Here is an 18,573-nt window from a genome sequence, read left to right as displayed (position 1 = left end):
TAGATAATTTGGTGATTTGTTTATGCTGTCATACTATTGCATGAAATTTGATCTAATTAATTAACTTAGGTATTTAATTAATTAATTGAAAGGGGTCAATTCATTTTAACCCAACACATATCATCCCAAGAGACAACATCTTTTGGATATGTCGTCAAACACTCCTAGAGCAATGTCTATATCTCCACATTTAGAGTACATTTCAACTAGTGAATTCTTCAAACTTGTAGAATGCTCTAGTCTAACCATCTTGATATATTCATGGATCCAACACCCCAAATCTAAATCACCAAGTTGGGCCAAGCTGAATTTGCAGCCAAAATGTCGATATGATGTATATTTGGAAACAAAGTAGATGTAAGTGCATGTGTGAAGGTGGTAACTGTGCATCTATCCCTCCAACAAGGGATAGAAGTGGGTGGAAATATAGATCTATACCTCCCACAAGGGATAGAAAAATATGTGAATGCAAGAACTTACATTAAAAAAAAGAAAAAAGAAAAAAAAAAAAAAAGGCTAACGAGTATGCAGGAATTTACATCAAGAAAGGGAACTCACTACATGAGAATTTACACTAGATGGAACTACTTGCTATGAAAGAAATTATGTCATGGAAAATGCCATTTAAATAAATTTACACCACCACCACCGGTGCATGATAATCTACACAAAAAAGACCAACCAAAGGAATTTACGGCATGAAAAGGTGCTTAAGAGCATTCACATCAAATTTCGGCAAGCCAACCTCAAAAAACACACACATCAATTTGTACATCCATTGTGTAAAATGAGATTTTGTTACAGTGCTTGTGTAAATATACTTAAACATAGTAGCTTATGAAAAAAAAAAAAAAAAAAAAAAAAAAAAAAAAAAAAAAAAAAAATTCTTTGCATTTCCCGATTGTGAAGGAAGAGAATGAAAGGTAGTTGCTGTGTGAAAAGAGACAAACAATTAAAAAAATAAAGAAAAATCAACATTTTAATAAAATATATTATATAATAAATAATCATATGTGAGTATTTTGTAAGATAATTAATTAAATCTTTTTTTTTTTAGTTCTTATTCTAAAATAAACCGTTATATTTGCATAAACAAATGTAAAAGTAAAATGCATTTTCATCTACTCAAAGGGGAAAAAATAAAAATAAAAGAAGTAGTAGGATTCAAAAAGTACTCTCAAGAGTTGTTGTTTCTATATATAGGTGAGCTTAATATCCCATACCACCGAGCTTATCAGCACAGTAATTCACAGAGAGAAAGAACCATGGCTCCGCTCAATTCTACCAAACCTAACGACCTTCAGATCTCTCCAATTCTCTCTCTCTCATTTCCATTTCCATTTCCTTGCTCCATTTGGTTGCTGAGAAAATATACAATAATTGAGGAGTAGGACTTTAGAAACTTCTCTTATGTGCAAAGCCTTAGGAACTAAACAGAGTCTTTAGCTATTGAATACTATAGAGAACATGGGTTTCTTTTTTTTCTTGGGATAATATGGTTTTAATGATTTTTTTTTACCTTAATAATCTCGGTGTTGGAGATGTCTTAGAGGGCATATGAGTTTGCTCGTTTTCAGTTCTTATATGTTTGTTTTTTTGATTGTTTGACAGGTTCTAGTTGAAGAGAAGTTTGCAAGAATATTGACATTGAACAGGCCTAAGCAATTGAATGCCCTTTCTTTTCAAATGGTATCATGCCTAACTTACTTTTCAATCATGTGTTTTTCTTGCATTATCATTTATATTAATTGAAATATATGTATCAATGTTTGTATTTACATACATACATATATATATGTATGTATGTATGTATGTATGTTTCATTTTAGGTAGCCTCTTTTTAGTCTATTTACTCTTAATTGTTGTATCCTAATGCAACTCTAGAAATTTGGGGCTAACCATTCTATAACATTTCCATATGGAAGAAGTTGCGAGATTACGCCAAAGTTCAAATGGTGAATTAATAGATCATGTAGAATGCAGGGGTTGACCTGCAAATGAAAATCCTGTCAAAGGGCATCAAATTTTTTAGAAGATCAAATGGGCATCTTGAGAATATTATTTGAAGACATTGTGCATACAAAAGAGCACTATTTGGCCTTAATTAACCTTGCATTTCTAAGTCCTGGAATGCACTAATGACATATTCTACAAGAATTCACCACTCATCCACCCAAAAGGACATTGCCTTGTCTCCAACTATTTCCTTAAGTTTTCTCTTTGCAGATGAGAATTTTAAATGATGGTGTCCAAAATCTTCGTTCTGCTTGACAATAAGAAATTTTGCTTTAATGTTTTGAAATATTGGTAGAGATGCTTGAATAGTAAACAAAGTTTGTAAAAGTTTGACGAGCTGGAGATGTGTAATTATACAGAGTTGTTCAATTTGATCTGATTTTGTTATTTTTCTGGTCTTGCTTTGATCTACTATTAGTTTCTATTCTGGAGGTAAAACATTTAGCTAGATAATTTTCATTGTAATGACTAATTGTTGCAACTTAATCTTTGCTATGGCTTAAGTTTTTGGTTTCCTTTCCCCTTTTCTTCTTCAATGCTATCAATTGAGATGTTATCATTCATTTGTCTTAAAGTGGTATGTAATTTTGGTTTGTACATTCTATATATTGTTGATGTGTTCCATATGGATACAGGTTTTTGTATTTACATATAAAAACAAGATTGAGCAGTATTGTTTTAATTTAGTAGTTCTAGTTTTCTTGAGTGTGATCATAACAACACTAAGGGTACATTTGGTTGGAAGGGTGGAACAGTAGGAGAATAGAAAATGGTGGAAGGGTGGAAAAGTGAGGGGATAGAAAATATTTTAATTTCCCTCCTTTTTGTTTGGTTGGGAGTGGAAATGTGAAGGGATGAAAAAAGTGAGATTGTATAAATTTTTTCATATACTCTTGTTACAAAATGATGCCCAATTAAAACAAAAAAGTGACCAACAACCAAAAAAAAAAAAAAAAAAAACCCGTACTAGACGAAGTGCATATGCCCTACCATCATTTTGGTGGTAAGGCCCAGGGAGAAAACACCCAGGCCCTACCATCATTTTTCCCTCTCATCATCCCAACTGAACACCTTCCAAAAAGTTTTTCCTCCTCATTTTCTCTCATCTTTTTTTCATCCTCCCTAAAATCCACTCTACCAAACATACCCTAAAGCATTGAATCACTTTAAAACTCCAAAAGAAGTGTGCTTGGGGAATATTAGTGTTAGAATAAGTGACCTTTTTACTTAACCTAGAAAAAAAGTCCTAGTGTTACACACCTTCATAAGATTCCATTACGGTTTAACTAAGAGAGTAATAATAGGTGGTATTTACTTGTTTCCATAATGTAAATGGTGAAATTGCTCAGTTTTAAATTTAGGAGGGTAACTGTGAACTAACCTAAGCATAAAATGGAAAAGTGGTTTTTTAGTGAAACTATGTCGATGCACAAAAAAAAAAAAAAAAAAAAAAAAAAAAGGCTAGCCTAAGAATATTATGACAATCCACTCTCCTTCATCCTCGGGAAATGCAAAGAAATAATAAAAATTGAAATTCACAACAACAATGCTGATGTATATTTGCACAAGAAATATAGCTAAAATGCATTTTGCACAATAAATGCATAAGTTAATGTGGGTGACTTTTCGGGTTGATTAGAAAAATGGGCTCTTATACCATATTGCATGAGCGGATAGGAATGTTTTAAAAAACTTAAATTGTTCATAAGTTTATTACACCTAATTGTGAAAATGCTATGACAACAACAAAACGTCACATTTTCACAATACCTTTATTTTAAGTTGGGCACATCCTAGTATGATATTGTGACAAGTGACAGCACCAAAATGTCATAATATTTTCATAAGAGTTTTATTTTTAGTTGTGGTTGGTCTTGGTATGATAGTTTATTAATATTTTATATTTTATTTTGACCTATAAAGAACCGACACCTTGACAATTGTAAAAATATTGTGACAATTTATTATGCAATATAACACTCCTCAACCAAAACACTATATCAGTACATGTAAATATTTAAAAATAAATAAAAACAAAAACGAGCTCAATTGGAAATTGGTATGAATGGTGATTTGCAACCTAACTACACATAAAATATGAGTTTTTTTCACTTTTTCCTCACCAAATTGACTCAGCCAAAAATACTATAGACATGTCATAGTACATCAAGTTTTGTTTTGGTCTATCACTGAAAATGAGAGAGACTCTTGCTTTTTCGCAACAAAACACAACATGTTACACATGTTTTGAATTATAGGCCACTTATTACAACCATGTTTAAGGACTATTCCACTGTACATGAAATTTTGGAGGCACGTAGGAAAAATTCACGTGTTTGAAAAAGATCACTACTTGAGTAGTTTCATTACAAAAAGCCAAAAAGGCCACCGACTATAGAGAAATTATGCCCAAAAATGGGTCACTCGCTATTGGAAATTTTGGAGGCTAGTAGGAATTAATAATTCACATGGTTGAAAAAACAAAAAAGGTCACCGCCAATAGAGAAATTATGCCAAAAAATGGCACGTCACTCGCTATTGGAGAACTTACATCACTCATTGCATAATAATTTACACTAGAAGTACTGATCCACTTGCCATGTGAGATTTTTTTTTTTTTTTTTTTTTTTTTTTTTTGAGAAGAAAACATGAGCGGATTCTTAGTAAGTTAAATCATCTATATTAGCCTGTAGTATAGAAAAAAGTTACGGTGAAACATCCTTCATCCACACTAAAAAATTTGAGATATTAACATTATATCGAACCAGACTATGAGCAACAAAAAAAATTTGAGATATTAACATTATATAAAGCCAAACTATGAGCAACTTTGTTACCTTCCCGCTTAGTATGAGAGTATCGTAACTAAGGAAAAGATCTAGAAATAAACCTAGCATCATTCAACAGGTTTGCATAAGAGGCCACAGAAGAAGCATGGTCACCCAATGCCTTAATCATCGTCTCATAATCATGATTTTTAAACTTGGGATCGTACTGTCTGACTCAATTAACCGGGAATCTTTCACTATTACGATTTTTTAACCCTAGAAACCTTTCTAGGTAAGAAAAGAAGGGATTAGTTCAAACCATGGTTGAACCACCTAGGTTTAAAAACCGTGGACAGTTTTTACGGTTCAAGTCAGAGCTATTTTTATTTTAAAAAACTAAAAACATTATAGACTCACAACACCAAATCACCATAGTTGAAGCTTCAACCATAAGATTCTGTCAAACATTGAACTCACATCAACGTTTCGGTCAGTTTCAGGCGAAAAATTCTTTCTGGCAGTGAATGCTTCTATGAGATTTTTTTAACAAGAAGAAGAAGAAGAAGAAAGGAGCAGCCACTACATCGTGATGACACAATGCTTTGCAAGATTTTTTGACAAAAAAAACTAGCATGATTGTTTCTATGAGTGAGACTGAGAAGGAGGTAGAGGAAGCGTTTTGTGAGGAGATTTGTGAAGAAGAAAGAGAAAAGAGGGTTCATAAGTAAATAATAATAATAATAATAATAATGGGAGAGAGAAAGAGAGAGAGAAGAGGGAAAACCTAAAGAAATTTGTAGGCATTGGGAAAGTAAAAGAGGCATTGGGTGGATGAGAAAAATTTAAGATAGTAGTATAAAAAAAGAAAGAGATATTGATGTAGAATTACAAATGGTGGAGGAGATAAATCAATCAATCAAATGATGGAGAAGAAGGGAAGAAAAAAAAAGATAAAAAAAGGAAAAACGGATTGGACTTAGCTTAGGCAATTTGAAAAGTATAAGAAATTTAAAAAGATCCCTTCTCACGTCATTTCCTCTTCAATAGTTAATTGATTAATTTTTTTTTATTAATTATAAAATGGACTAAGTCCAATTGGATTATGTATAACTTATAATTGAGGATTAAAAAAATATGGAATTTTTACCAAATAATTAAATTTATATATATGAAAATAATATATATTCTCAATGTTTTACTAATTTAATTATTTTTTTATATTTTAAATAATTATTAATTTAATTTTGACATCATCCCAATTCAATCTCAGTTCGACTTTGGTTTGACCTCAAAAACCTTGAATGTCTCTCTTGCCGAGTTTTTGAACCGTCTGAGTTTCAAGACCATGCTCAGAATCTCCTTCCAATATAGATTATAGCATCTATTATGCCAATCTCCAGAGCAAACTCCAGTGCACGGATGGTTGTAAAAGAGGCCATCCAAATTTTTTTTTTTTTTTTTTTTTTTCTGCCACAATCCGCCATGCATGAGAATTTAACCAAAAAACATCAAACAAAGGAATTTAAATCATGAAATGGGTACCGAAGGTAATTTACGTTTTAAGAAGAAAAAAAATCTATGATTCAAAAAAATTTTAAAACTATTATTTACGTTTTAATAAAATATTTTAAAAATCAAATATTTTATTTATAGGTGCTATCATGCATAGAAGTCCTTACTTCTTACTTCTTAGCAAGACAATTGTTTGATTTGTTTTCCACAAGGCTTTTTTTTTTTTTTTTAAATCCCTATTGGTTTGGAGGGCGATTATTTTATTTGGTGAAAAAAATAAAGCATATGTCGGCATTCAATTCAATTCATGTGTGATTTTGTAATATATGTTGGCATTCTTTTTTTTTTTTTTTGATGAGGTGGGTATTGCATTCGATGTAAGCTGTGGTGTACGTTTGCATGTTTCCTTACGTGTTTTTGCAATGGTGTACGTGCTTATGTACTATTCTTAGCACGTGATACAGACTGTTCTGATGGGATTCTTAAGTAGTGCAGCAGGAACGTCAGGATCACCGAATAGCTTAGTATGGAATTGAGATGCGGTGGGTATTGCACCTAATGTAATTGGTATGGCTGGTTGAGATTTAAAGTTGCAAAAAACAACTTTAAATCTCAACCATTAAGTATAAAAAATGAAGAAAAAAAAAAGTAAAATCCAAATGTGAAAAACTTGAGTGAATTGTACGGTGCAATTGCATTTAGAAATTGCACCAAATCTCAATCCCTTAGTACGTGAAACACAAATGTACGTGTTATTTGTCATTACTTTTTCATGTCTTTATAAGAGTGCCAATATTCCAGGCTTATCAGAACAGCAATCAACACAGACTCTCTCTCATCAAAAAAAAAAAAAAACACAGACTCTCAGTTCACAATTCCCTTAGTAGAGAGAGAGAGAGAGGCATGGATGCACTCAATTCTACTAAACCCGACGACTACCAGGTAGTCTCTCCAACCATAGTCTTGCTTCACTTATCAATCTTATCTATTAATATTGGTTTCACTTCTTCATAACCAATCAGAGTATTAGTTGGTTCATGTCATTTCTTTTATAAATTTTTACTAGAGGTGGTAGTGTGGCACACATATATATTATAATACAATAAATGATTAATTATTATTATTCTTTTAATTTCCAAGGATAGTATAGTTGCATTGATTTTATATATATATATATATATATATATTTTTTTTTTTTGATGAATTCATGAAATAGTATGATGCAGTTTCAAATAATTTAATTAAAAAAATTAATTAGTTAATTGGTTTGAAATTGCTTGATTTATGATTAAAAAAAAATCTAATATGAATACAAGTGTGCAATAATATTTTTGTTTCAGTGATAATGTTTTATTGAAAATGAGTCATTTTTTCAAAAAGTGTTTTCTATAAAACTTTTTTTTTTTTTTTTTTTTATGTTTGATATCAATTTTAAATGAGTTGAGAAACAATGTCCTAACTTCTCTTATTTAGCTTGTTGTAAAATTGAATTGTTTTCCAAAAAAATTTAGTGGAAGACAATCTCTAAAAATAAGTCATACTTTTATGTTGACTAAAGATAGTTTTCTTTTGACTAATTTTTTTTTTATACTACCAAACATTGGAAAACACAAAAAACTATCTTTACATAAGATTTTTCATTGAAACAGACGAAGGAAAAAGTTTAGCTACAATATCTTTACACAAGATAACAAGACGAAGGACAAAGTTTAGCTACAAAAATTGGTTGTAAATTTAAGCTACAAGCTTACTCAATATCATTTTATTGTTAGTGAATTTTGACAAATCCACCATTGGATTACATCTTCTTCTTATATCTTCCACATTTGCAAAATTTCTAAAAAAATTAAAGATCAATATCTATGTCATCAATAAATTATTTAAATTGCAAGTATTTGTAGTTTAAAATTATGCATAAACTATAAGCTTATAGATCATATAGTAAATAATTTCCAATTGACGCAAAATTTGACATGTATGTTAAGAGAGTAAAGAACATGCAATCCAACAGTTAAATTTTCAAAACATGTTGTAATGTTTATTTTATTAAGTAAGGTTGTAGCCTTAGGCTATAACTAATTTTGTAGTTAAACTTTCTCTGCTTAGGAATTATCATTAGCAAAACTATGCAAATAAGTTACTAAAAATAAGCAATTCCAAAACAGACATGCTATTTGGATGCTTGAATAAATTACCTTTAAATTTGCAATAATGGCAGGCATTATCATTTGTAGAAGAACTAAGAAGATCGTGACCAATTCATGCCGTAGAGACATCGTAAAGTGCATTGTGTTTGGTCATTTTCAGTTACTTATATATATTCCTTTCTTGTTTGACAGATTTTGGTTGAAGAGAAGTTGTCTGCAAGAATATTGACATTGAATAGGCCTAAGCAACTGAATGCCCTTTTATTTCAAATGGTATCACACCTAACTTATTGAATACTTTGATGTGTTTTCTTGCATTCTCTTTTATATTATACTACCAAGTTATGGTATCAAATACCTTAGTTATCTTATGTTTTTAAATTGATATATATATAAATGAAATCAAATGAAATGCGATGGCAGGGTGCAAAGCTATGTCTGCTATATATGGTGTTGTTTCTTTGTTTCAAAATGGATGGACTCAATAATCTATTGAGTATAATTTCTGGAATATGGATGATTTTGTATTTCTAGTCCTTTAAGTGGATCAATCTTATTCTGTTTCTTTGTTCTTTTAAATATACATTCCCTTTTGTTACATTTTGTAATGTCAATCACAATTTAACTTAGGGAATTTTTGCCATTTTGTAATGTCAATGTGGTTTCTTGCATTCCATTTACCGGTCATGATATTCTGCTTTGTATAAGACAATGTTATGCATGTTGGGGATAATACACAAAGTAATGAAGAAAGAAAAATATGAACACAAAAGACAAATAGAAAAATAGATAACTTTGAGGCACAAAATTGTTATCCTTAGACAAGATTTGTTCTCACACTATTGTTGCTAAAGAGTTATCACAAATTCGTCTCCTAGATACAACTAAGTTTGTTGGGTTCTACAAACAAGAATTTTGGAAAATACCCACAAGATTTTTTGTGTTTCTTAGAAACTGATTTTGGGAGAGAAAGTAATTGGTTATCAAGTGAACAATTACCAGAAAACCTTTTCAAACGTTCAAAACAGTTACCAGAAAAATTATGCAAAAATTCAGTTTTTATAAGTCTCAAGAGATCGAGAGGAATTGAGCATCAATCGAAGGTTCTTCTCAATCAATCGAACAAGAATCAAATATCAATTGAGAGAGGTAGAAACTCTAGATCAAATTTCTCGATCATTTCAATCGATTGAGAAAAATATAACTGATCGAAAATTCCTGGACTTGAATTTTCATTTTATCATCTTTATTAATCAATACTCTCTAATCTTAAATATCATTATTACAACCTATCCACGTATATACCTATATATGCATACAAATATCAATATTGCAATACTTATGCATGCATGTCATAGTGCAAATGAAGTAACCAATTTGCTATAACATTTTATCTGGAACTTGTGTTTAATGCAAAATTCTAGATTTCTCGGCTATTGGAGCTTTTCGTTGCATATGAGGAGGATTCTAATGTGAAGTTGGTAATTGTCAAGGTATGTCCATTGTTAAAAGACAATCTTCATATCTTACCTTCAAATTGCATTGGAAATAAATCAAAAAGAAAGTCATATCTTTCTGACACTTTATTTTGGCTGATCCTCGCAAATGAATGTGTGGGTACATGGCAGTGGATATTACATTTAATTTTCTTAATTCAGGTAGTGCTAATGAATCATTGTGATTGCTGTTTTGTTATGCGAGTTGTAAGGATTTTGTTGTAAAATTAACCCTTAGTTATTTATGTTGGTTCTAAATGAAAAGCCAGTTTTGTGGTGAGGGCGGAAGTTATTTTATTTTGGCTAAATGAAACAGATTATCTTCTTTAATCCTCTAAAAAATAAAAAAAATAAATAAAATAAATAAATAAGAAGAAGCAACCTTCTTAAGGTTGGTTCAATTGTAAATTTACTTAGTATAGCTAGTAAAGGCTGTTCATATGTAGGAGTAGTCTCAAGACATTTTCTTGTGCCTATAAGATAGATAGGCATTTTAATTTGTTTAACTAAAGTTTATAAGTAAAGAATTGGGCACGTTTTCGATTGTTTCAGCCTTGCAGAGAATGCAAACTGATTGCATGTCCTTTGTGGTCATTTTTTTAGGGAAAGGGAAGAGCATTTTGTGCTGGAGGTGATGTTGCAGCAGTGATTCGGGATATTAATGAAGGTATAGGCTCTTTTTATTACTCATTGGACCACCCTCACTGGTCCTCAACATCTAGATTATTCATGACCTACCACCACAGATAAGATTCAACTGCTAATGTGGAGTCTTTCAGTCATCTCTTCTTTACAAGATGCTCAACTTATTTGAATTTCAAGAATTTATTTTTTAAGAAGTAAAGGACATCAATGCTAATCCTGTAATACTCCACCCCCCCCCCCCCCCCCCCCCAACAAAATATTTTTATGTATTAGGTACCTGGAGGAGGTTAGGTGCAAAATTTGTTTGGATGCAGTACACCTTAAATTACATTTTGGCAACAAATCGTAAACCCCAGGTGACCACGTTCACCATGAATAGTAAATTTTCATTATCTTTTATTTATATTGACTTTTGACAGTAGAGGCATTCTTGGTCAAGTTAGTTTTATGAATATATTCTTACTATTAGCATGCAAATATTGTTGAAGGTTTCAATCCTTAATGGAATTGTCATGGGAGGTGGGGCAGGGGCTTCAATACATGGTAGATTCCGGGTTGCGACAGAAAATTCGGTATTTATCTCTCTTTATCTCCAGTTTTAAGTCATACAGAATTTTACTTTCACCTAGTAGGTGATTATGAATTATACACTTCCCTGAGATTTCATACAGCAGGAATGTATTTCCATTATTTTGTCCCATTCAATTGATGATGGTCAGTTTGAATGTCCAAAGCAAGGAATCGAATATGGTTGTTTATCTCGTGGTTCACTACTTTCTCTCCCCCCCCCCCCCCCCCCCACCCCTTTTATTTTAATTGTTGCAAATGTTCTTTAATTATTATGTATAATTGCAGGTACAATAGTTGCTAAATTTGGCTAGGAGCCTTGTAGTTCAACCGGCACTCTTGGTGTTTCTAATGTAGACATTTTGCATTCAAATAAAAATGAAAAAAGATGCTAAACTTAATTCATTACAACACTTCATAAATTTCTTTTTTGGGTCCTCAAATAATCTTAATTCTTCCTGTATCAATAAGAAAAGAAGAAGAAGAAGTAGAATTGTATTGTTAAACCTGATCAAGCAAAAAAAGCTAATGCTGTCCACTATCATTACTTGTGTTGTGAACTCCTTAAAAGGTTCTCAAATTTGGTTTTACGTCACCCCTATTTGGTCTGCGTACTCTAAATTGCAGTGTCCTATTGCAACTCCAGGCACTGGGGGCTGGCCATTCTATGCCATATTTATGTGCAAGAAGTTGCCAGATGATGCTCAAGTTCAAATGGTCCATAAATGACTTAACCTTTCTTTTGGCAGTGGCAATCAGAATTTCTTCTCTCTTTGCAGATTATAATTTTGAATGCATTGGCAATTATGGTGCCATGTGTTCCATATGGATACATGAGTTGAATTTAATTTTCAATGGAATGACCAATTGTTGCAGCTTAATCTTTGCTATGACTTCAGTTTCTGTTTTTTTTCCCCTTTTCTTCTTCAATGCTATATTATTCATTTGTCTTAAAGTGGTATGTAAGTTTGGTTCCACATGGATACATGAGATTTATTTACATATAAAAAGAAGGATTGAACTGCTCTCCTTTTTATACTATTTTTTTTAGCATTATTGTTTTAATTTAGAAGTTCTAGTTTTCTTGAGTGTAATCATAACAGCACTAAACCACCAAATCACATCAAAACTTCAAAACAAGTGTGCTGGGCAATATTAGTACTAAACAAGTGACCTCCTGGAAGTCCTAGTGTTAAACTCATTGAAAGAAAAAAATTATAGATCTAGGTTTCTTGGTTAACATGCATTTTGATAGTGGTCTTGTTGCAGGTCTTTGCAATGCCAGAAACAGCTTTGGGATTCTTCCCAGATGTGGGTGCCTCCTATTTCTTGTCAAGACTCCTTGGATTCTTTGGTAATGGCAATTACATCATTGACCTATATAGTAACTCTTTGGATACCATATCTTTCCTAGAAAAGGGGTGAAGTTCATTTTCTTCAGTAGTTTGTAGGAGTTTGGTTGGTATATTTCTTTAGCACTTGAATTTTCTTGAATAGTTCAATTCCTATTTGTAGGTTTTAATGTATATGACTGACTGATACTATTGCAAACTAGCAGTATTAGTGAGAGTATTATATGTGCTTGTTATCATGATATATATGGGACAAGTGACCAATAGAGGTGCATAATCTGTAGGTTGGGAGCCTTATTGGGATAAGGAGTCAGTCAATTTGTAGAGCTCAAGCAATCAATTTCTATCACAGAAATGAAGAAAAAGAAAACCGGTGACCGAAGTAGTTAAGAACGAACCAAATCTTAGAATGAACCTTGGTTCAACAGAGAACAAACCATAATGGGAGTTGGTTCTTTGTACCTTGCAATTAATCTACTAGAAAATTTAAGTTTTAATAATTCTTCAGAAATTATGAACAGATTACTACATACTTTGACTCGTAATTCTGTCGCTGTCACCAATGATTTCTACTACTGCTTTTCTATTTCTTGAATTTCCCTCACTCTAACTTATGGTGGTCTCTCTGCTCAGGGAAAGCCTCTACTATCTGTTCTTCATCACATTTATTTCTTATTATATTTATTTTATTTGTTCATATTTTAATTATTTATTTATTACATAAAAGTTGGAATTATATCTATTTTATGTGTAAAATTGTGATTTACAATTATATTTTATATTGGTTTTAATCTATGACAAAAAGTGTTGTAAGTGCATTAAATTATTTCCTTGTATTTTGTGGGATTTTATTGTATTGGGTTTAATATTAAGTTAGTGAAGAATTGAGCATAAAATGAAGATCAGTGCAATTTCGCAACTAACTCACAAAAAGTTTGCGATAAAGGTTCTCGCGAAAAGATCACATGAGAAGCACATACTGGAAACTGAAGAGTCAAGTGCCCAGTTTCATTTCGTGAGTACTTCGCGAGACAGACCATCTCGCAAGGTACCCGCGAAACATTCTTCCTAGAGGATTTTAAGTGTGACTTTCTTACTCTTTATCCATACTATATATACTCTCATTACCCACAAAAGTAAAAGAGGTTAATATTCAGAAAGAAAACTCTAGATAGGTTTTTACAACACAACATACCCATCTTTTAGAGAGAGAGCTACTCATCCTTAATGAGAAATCATTGTAACCTTTTTTCCTTTCCTCTTCCATTGTCATACCTTGAGAGGAGATTTGTACCTAAACACAACCCACACATTTTTAGAGTATAGAGAGTGTTTTGGAGTTTGGAAAACTTTGGAGATTTGCCAAAAGAAGCCGGTGAGGTTTGACAGATGCAATCGGGCATATTGTGGGATCTAAAAAGCTAGTGAAGAAAAGACTTTGAGAAGTCTGTTGGTAGTAAGAACTTGGAGAGCTTAAGTACATTAGGTATTATTCGTGTACTCCAACTTATTCACTAGTGGATCGATTTCAACTTGGAGGGTCACAGAGAGGTTTTTCGCCGAGTTTTTTGGTTTCCTCTTTGATAACACGTATTGGTGTTATCTTGTATTTGCATTTCTCTTCCTTTGCTCTTTAAGTTTTATTGTTTATTGTTGCTTGCTTGCTTATGGCTTAGAGAGTAGATTCGGTGATTGCGCTTCTTTTACTCTTGTTCCACACTTAGATAAGTTAGAATAAAAGCAATCTAACCGTAATTTAAATTTTGGGGTCTAAACAAGCTCGTGTGTTTTTAGCACATATCCGAGCCCTTTCACTATGTTTCTTTGTATCTAAGCTTGAAAGTGTTCTGAAGTGGTCTTCTCTTCTTTTTCTGCATATCTTCTACCTTCTACTTTTGAAATATTTTGCATTGTTTTGTTATTATAATGGTCTTTTTTTGGTATCTCCCCTCCCCTTCCCATCTTCTAAATTCATAACAGTTTGGTTACTTTGTAGATACTTTCATGAAGTTATTGATCTAGATCTCATTTGTACTTGGATTCTCGTTATAATTTTAAATCTTTGGCAGGAGAATATCTTGGTCTTACAGGCACTAGGTTGGATGGTGCTGAAATGCTTGTATGTGGGCTTGCAACTCACTTTGTCCCCTCAGAGGTACGTAGTATTTCATTCTTCTTTAATTATTTGATTTTAGGTATAGTGCTCAAAATTCTAACGAAGGAAAAAGATGCACCTTGTTTGGATTAGGAATAGTTGAAAATAGTAACATACATCAGCATGGTTTTGCTGGAATGTGAAGACTGTACATGCACATTATGATTTATTGTATATTTTTCCTAAGACTTGTTCTTTTTTCTTTCTTTTTTTTGGTGAGAAATAAATTAGTGATGGAAGCAGCAACATGCATCAGCATTGGTTTTTCCAATCCCTACTTAGTTTAAACTAAAAGGCAAAGTAGTAGAGTGGACGGGAGGAGGATACATCGGTCATTTTGTTTGAAGAAGGGAAATTATGGTAAAAACAGAAATTGAAAAGTGGAAATAATTATATAGTCCAATAGCACAAATTAGGATTAAACATGGTAAGACTAGATTTATTCATTTAGTGCATTTGATAATACATCGGTCATTTTGTAGGTTTTTTATTTTTATTTTTTTTAGAAACAAATTTTAGATCCACCACATCATAGATCCAGAAACTCACAAAATGGACCTATTGAATCAAAGTGGATCAAAGTAGACTAAAATGAATCGAAGTTGACCAAAGTAGATCAAATTGGACGAAAGTGGACCAGATGAACCGAAATAACTAAATAGACCGAAGTAGACCAAATAGACTGTAATAGTCTGAAATGATCTGAAGTAGACTTAATTAGATCAAGGTGGACCAAAATAAACCAAAATGGACCAAATGGATGGAAGTGCCCTGAGTAAATTGTTGGCTAGAAGTTTTCAGCCCAGAACCTCATGGATCCCCAAGGACTTGGAAACCATTAGAACAAACCCTTGTGATTAAGTGAAGTCTAGGATATACTTGCAATCCCTACTTTCTATTTACGAATTATTTTCTAAAATATTTATCCTCATGCTATTAAGATGAAATGCTATGCCTGTGTAGTCATCACCATTATGTTTATCTGCCAAAATTTTTATTTTTAATTTTGTAAGACATTGCCATTTGAATGCCTTACGTGTTTTTAATAATTGGCCAGAGATTGTCTTTGTTGGAAGAAGCACTGTGCAAGGTAGATTCAAGTGATCCAGCCATAATCTCCGCAGTTATCAATGAGTACTCAAAGCAACCTTATATGAAAGAGAAAAGTGCATATCACAGGTTATTTTTGCTTTCTTAATTATAAAGATTATACTTCTTGTTCTAATTAAACGGCCTCTACAGTTTTTATTCATTAAACTGTATTCTATGTATGCCAAGGATTTTTAATACTTATGATGTCAAGGATAATCAATCATGAAATAAACTTCTCTCAGTGAATGCACATATGAAAAAGCTCTGTTAGTTTATTACCTAGCTGTATGTATCATGTTAACATACAGTGATAAATGAACTATATCTCACAGATTGAGTGCTAGAAGGTTCTATCAGACTTGATTTTGTATTAAAGAACTCTAATGTTTTCATTTTCTGAAATGCAAACCTATCTTTCTGTCGTCCAAGACCCTCAAATATATTTTTTAAGTATTTTTTTAATCCTTCTCAATAAACTTGAAATCCTTTTTTTTTTTCTTCGCGGTCACTTGGCTACAGATTGAAGGTCATTGATAGGTGCTTTTCTCGAAGAACAGTGGAAGAAATTATATCTTCCCTTGTAAGTTCAATGATATTGAATTTTATCCATGATGAGAATATTAATTTGCTGTCCTCTTTGTCAGATTTCTTCGAAAAGTTTGCTAGTGCTTTGAGTAATATTCTTTTATTTTTGGTGTTTACATGTTTACCACTTACCTGACCATGATCTTGTGCTGGCAATTTTAGGAGAGAGAGGCCTTGAATAAGAAGGATGATTGGATCTCTGAAACAATCCAGTCACTGAAGAGAGCATCACCAACAGGCCTTAAAATTTCTCTGAGATCGGTAAGGGAGCAGCAAGCCTTAATACTGCCATTCCAGTCAGCATTTAACTGCTTAAGACTGATTGACTTGTGGTTAAGATATTCATGAAATCTTCGGTTGAAATTTAGCTCTGTAGGATTTTCGTTATGTGCTCTAATCATGTGAGGCTATAGAAATCTCTTTTTATTTCTTTAGCAGAAGTATCATTTATTCTAGTTTCTGAAGGTTAGAAATTCAATTTCAAGTATTATAAACTGGTAAAAGTGGTTGACAACTGAAAACAGTGTCCTTTTTTAAGGAATTTTTATGATAAGTGCAACAAGAACCTATATAAAGTTATAAAAAAGGGGATATGGTGGCATCTATTTTTTATTGGACACTAAAATGTTTGAAGTGCCTATTTCAGATGCAGCATTGACTATTGTCAGCAAGTGTTATGCTTTCAATGTCCAGCCATTAAACATGTAACTACCTCTTAATAACCTAAGGAATGAACAGAATTGAATGCTCAAATAAATCAGGTGTTTTCGTTTCTCTCTAGAACAATCAATTAAGAAAAAAAGATAAGGCTTCAGTTCTGAGTAATGGGGATGAAATTGGTTAGATGCCTAGATACACATCTGCACCCAGCACATGCTACTCTGTCCTTGTGAATTATGACATAGGTTGGTACAGGTCCATCGGGAATCAGGATGTGCTATGGCCATTGGAGAACAGTTGAGTTAAACATTTTTAGCCACTGTGCAGAGATGATTGTGGTAGAATTTGAAGGAGCATCCAAAATGTATAGAGAATTAAGTTGGATCCATAGAAAGAAAATGTCCTGCTATTATTATTCTCTCTTTTGCTTCAAAGGCCAATATGAGTTTTATCTTGATCAAAAATAAATAATGCCCTTGTACTTTCTGGCTTCCTTTTTCCATAAAGGGCATAGAACAGATTTTTTTATTAGCATGGTGAATTTCCATTTTTTTGTATATATGTGAAGTCATAGTTGTAATAGTAGTACAAAAATTTTTATCACTATGTGCAAGAAAGCATATCATTTGAGGTATGAAGATGAATGTGGGGATTGTGTGTCACTTGGGATCCAAGCTTGACTTGGTTATCTGACATATGATCCCCTCTGTTGTATGGATACCACCATAATAGAAATATGATATTTAGTTCCCTCAATAACTTTATAACTAAAGACAAAACTAAGCAGCCATCCAATTTGTCTAAATCTTGTGAGATTGTTTCCACTTGCAAACAGATTAGACAAGGACGGCTCCAAGGTGTTGGTCAATGTCTTGTTCGTGAGTATAGAATTGCTTGTCATTTCATGCAAGGAAAACTCAGCAAGGATCTCTTTGAGGTTTCAGCTTACTCAAATATTTATCTTCTCCTAATTTCTTCTTTTGACGATTATTTTAAGACTTCCCCTTTTCACTGTAGGGCTTCAGAGCTATACTATTGGATAAGGATAAGAAGCCAAAGGTAGACATGCATCTTTTTCTATATCTTTGCCATTTAGATTTTTCAGTCCCAATGATTTTCTTAAATATAGATTTCTGTTGGTTTATTTTTCTTATTTCATCTTTGGCTTCCTATCTCTCCCAGTGGGAGCCCTCTAAATTGGAGCTTGTTAGTGACGATATGGTTGACTCATACTTCTCTATTATGGATGATGAAGGCTGGGAAGATCTAAAGCTCCCTGCGAGATCTAATTTGCCTGCATATGCCATTGCAAAGCTTTAATGCATGAAGCTGAAAAATGGGGAAATTGTTGCACTTTTTAAATTATAATAAAACGGATATCAACACATTGTGTGGAGACATATATGACCACAATGATATTCTCATTATCTTTGTGCTATTAGTCAATCCTTGTTAAAGGGTGCCAATTTTAGCCGATGCTATAATTATAATATATAGAACATAAATTTCCAGCGTATGCTTTAAATTATTTTCTCTGGTAATGTTTGCAAGAACAGGAACCATCTTTGACATGATGGA

The 18,573-nt window shown here is 32.4% G+C and overlaps 1 protein-coding gene across 1 annotated transcript; it reads left to right on the top strand.

Moving 5' to 3' along the window:
• Nucleotides 1-7,177: 7,177 nt before the first annotated feature.
• On the top strand, nt 7,178-18,573 carry LOC126723396 (3-hydroxyisobutyryl-CoA hydrolase 1-like). The gene is made up of 14 exons (XM_050426790.1): nt 7,178-7,238; nt 8,636-8,716; nt 9,868-9,936; nt 10,543-10,606; nt 10,858-10,940; nt 11,073-11,156; nt 12,421-12,505; nt 14,573-14,658; nt 15,716-15,837; nt 16,270-16,330; nt 16,498-16,596; nt 17,831-17,932; nt 18,013-18,054; nt 18,178-18,573. Exons 1-14 carry the CDS (start codon nt 7,200-7,202, stop codon nt 18,313-18,315), a joined length of 1,155 nt encoding a protein of 384 aa, XP_050282747.1. The 5' UTR covers nt 7,178-7,199; the 3' UTR covers nt 18,316-18,573.

This window comes from Quercus robur, chromosome 4, assembly GCF_932294415.1.
Source record: "Quercus robur chromosome 4, dhQueRobu3.1, whole genome shotgun sequence".
Lineage (NCBI taxonomy): Eukaryota > Viridiplantae > Streptophyta > Magnoliopsida > Fagales > Fagaceae > Quercus > Quercus robur.
This window is presented reverse-complemented; position numbering and strand designations above follow the sequence as displayed.

Excerpts from the sequence above, each read along its gene's own strand:
- LOC126723396 (XM_050426790.1), top strand. The coding sequence starts at position 7,200 with ATGGATGCACTCAATTCTACTAAACCCGACGACTACCAG. Across the intron at positions 10,607-10,857 it reads GATTCGGGATATTAATGAAG|GTACCTGGAGGAGGTTAGGT; the intron begins GTATAGGCTCTT and ends TTTATGTATTAG. Across the intron at positions 17,933-18,012 it reads TCAGCAAGGATCTCTTTGAG|GGCTTCAGAGCTATACTATT; the intron begins GTTTCAGCTTAC and ends TTTTCACTGTAG.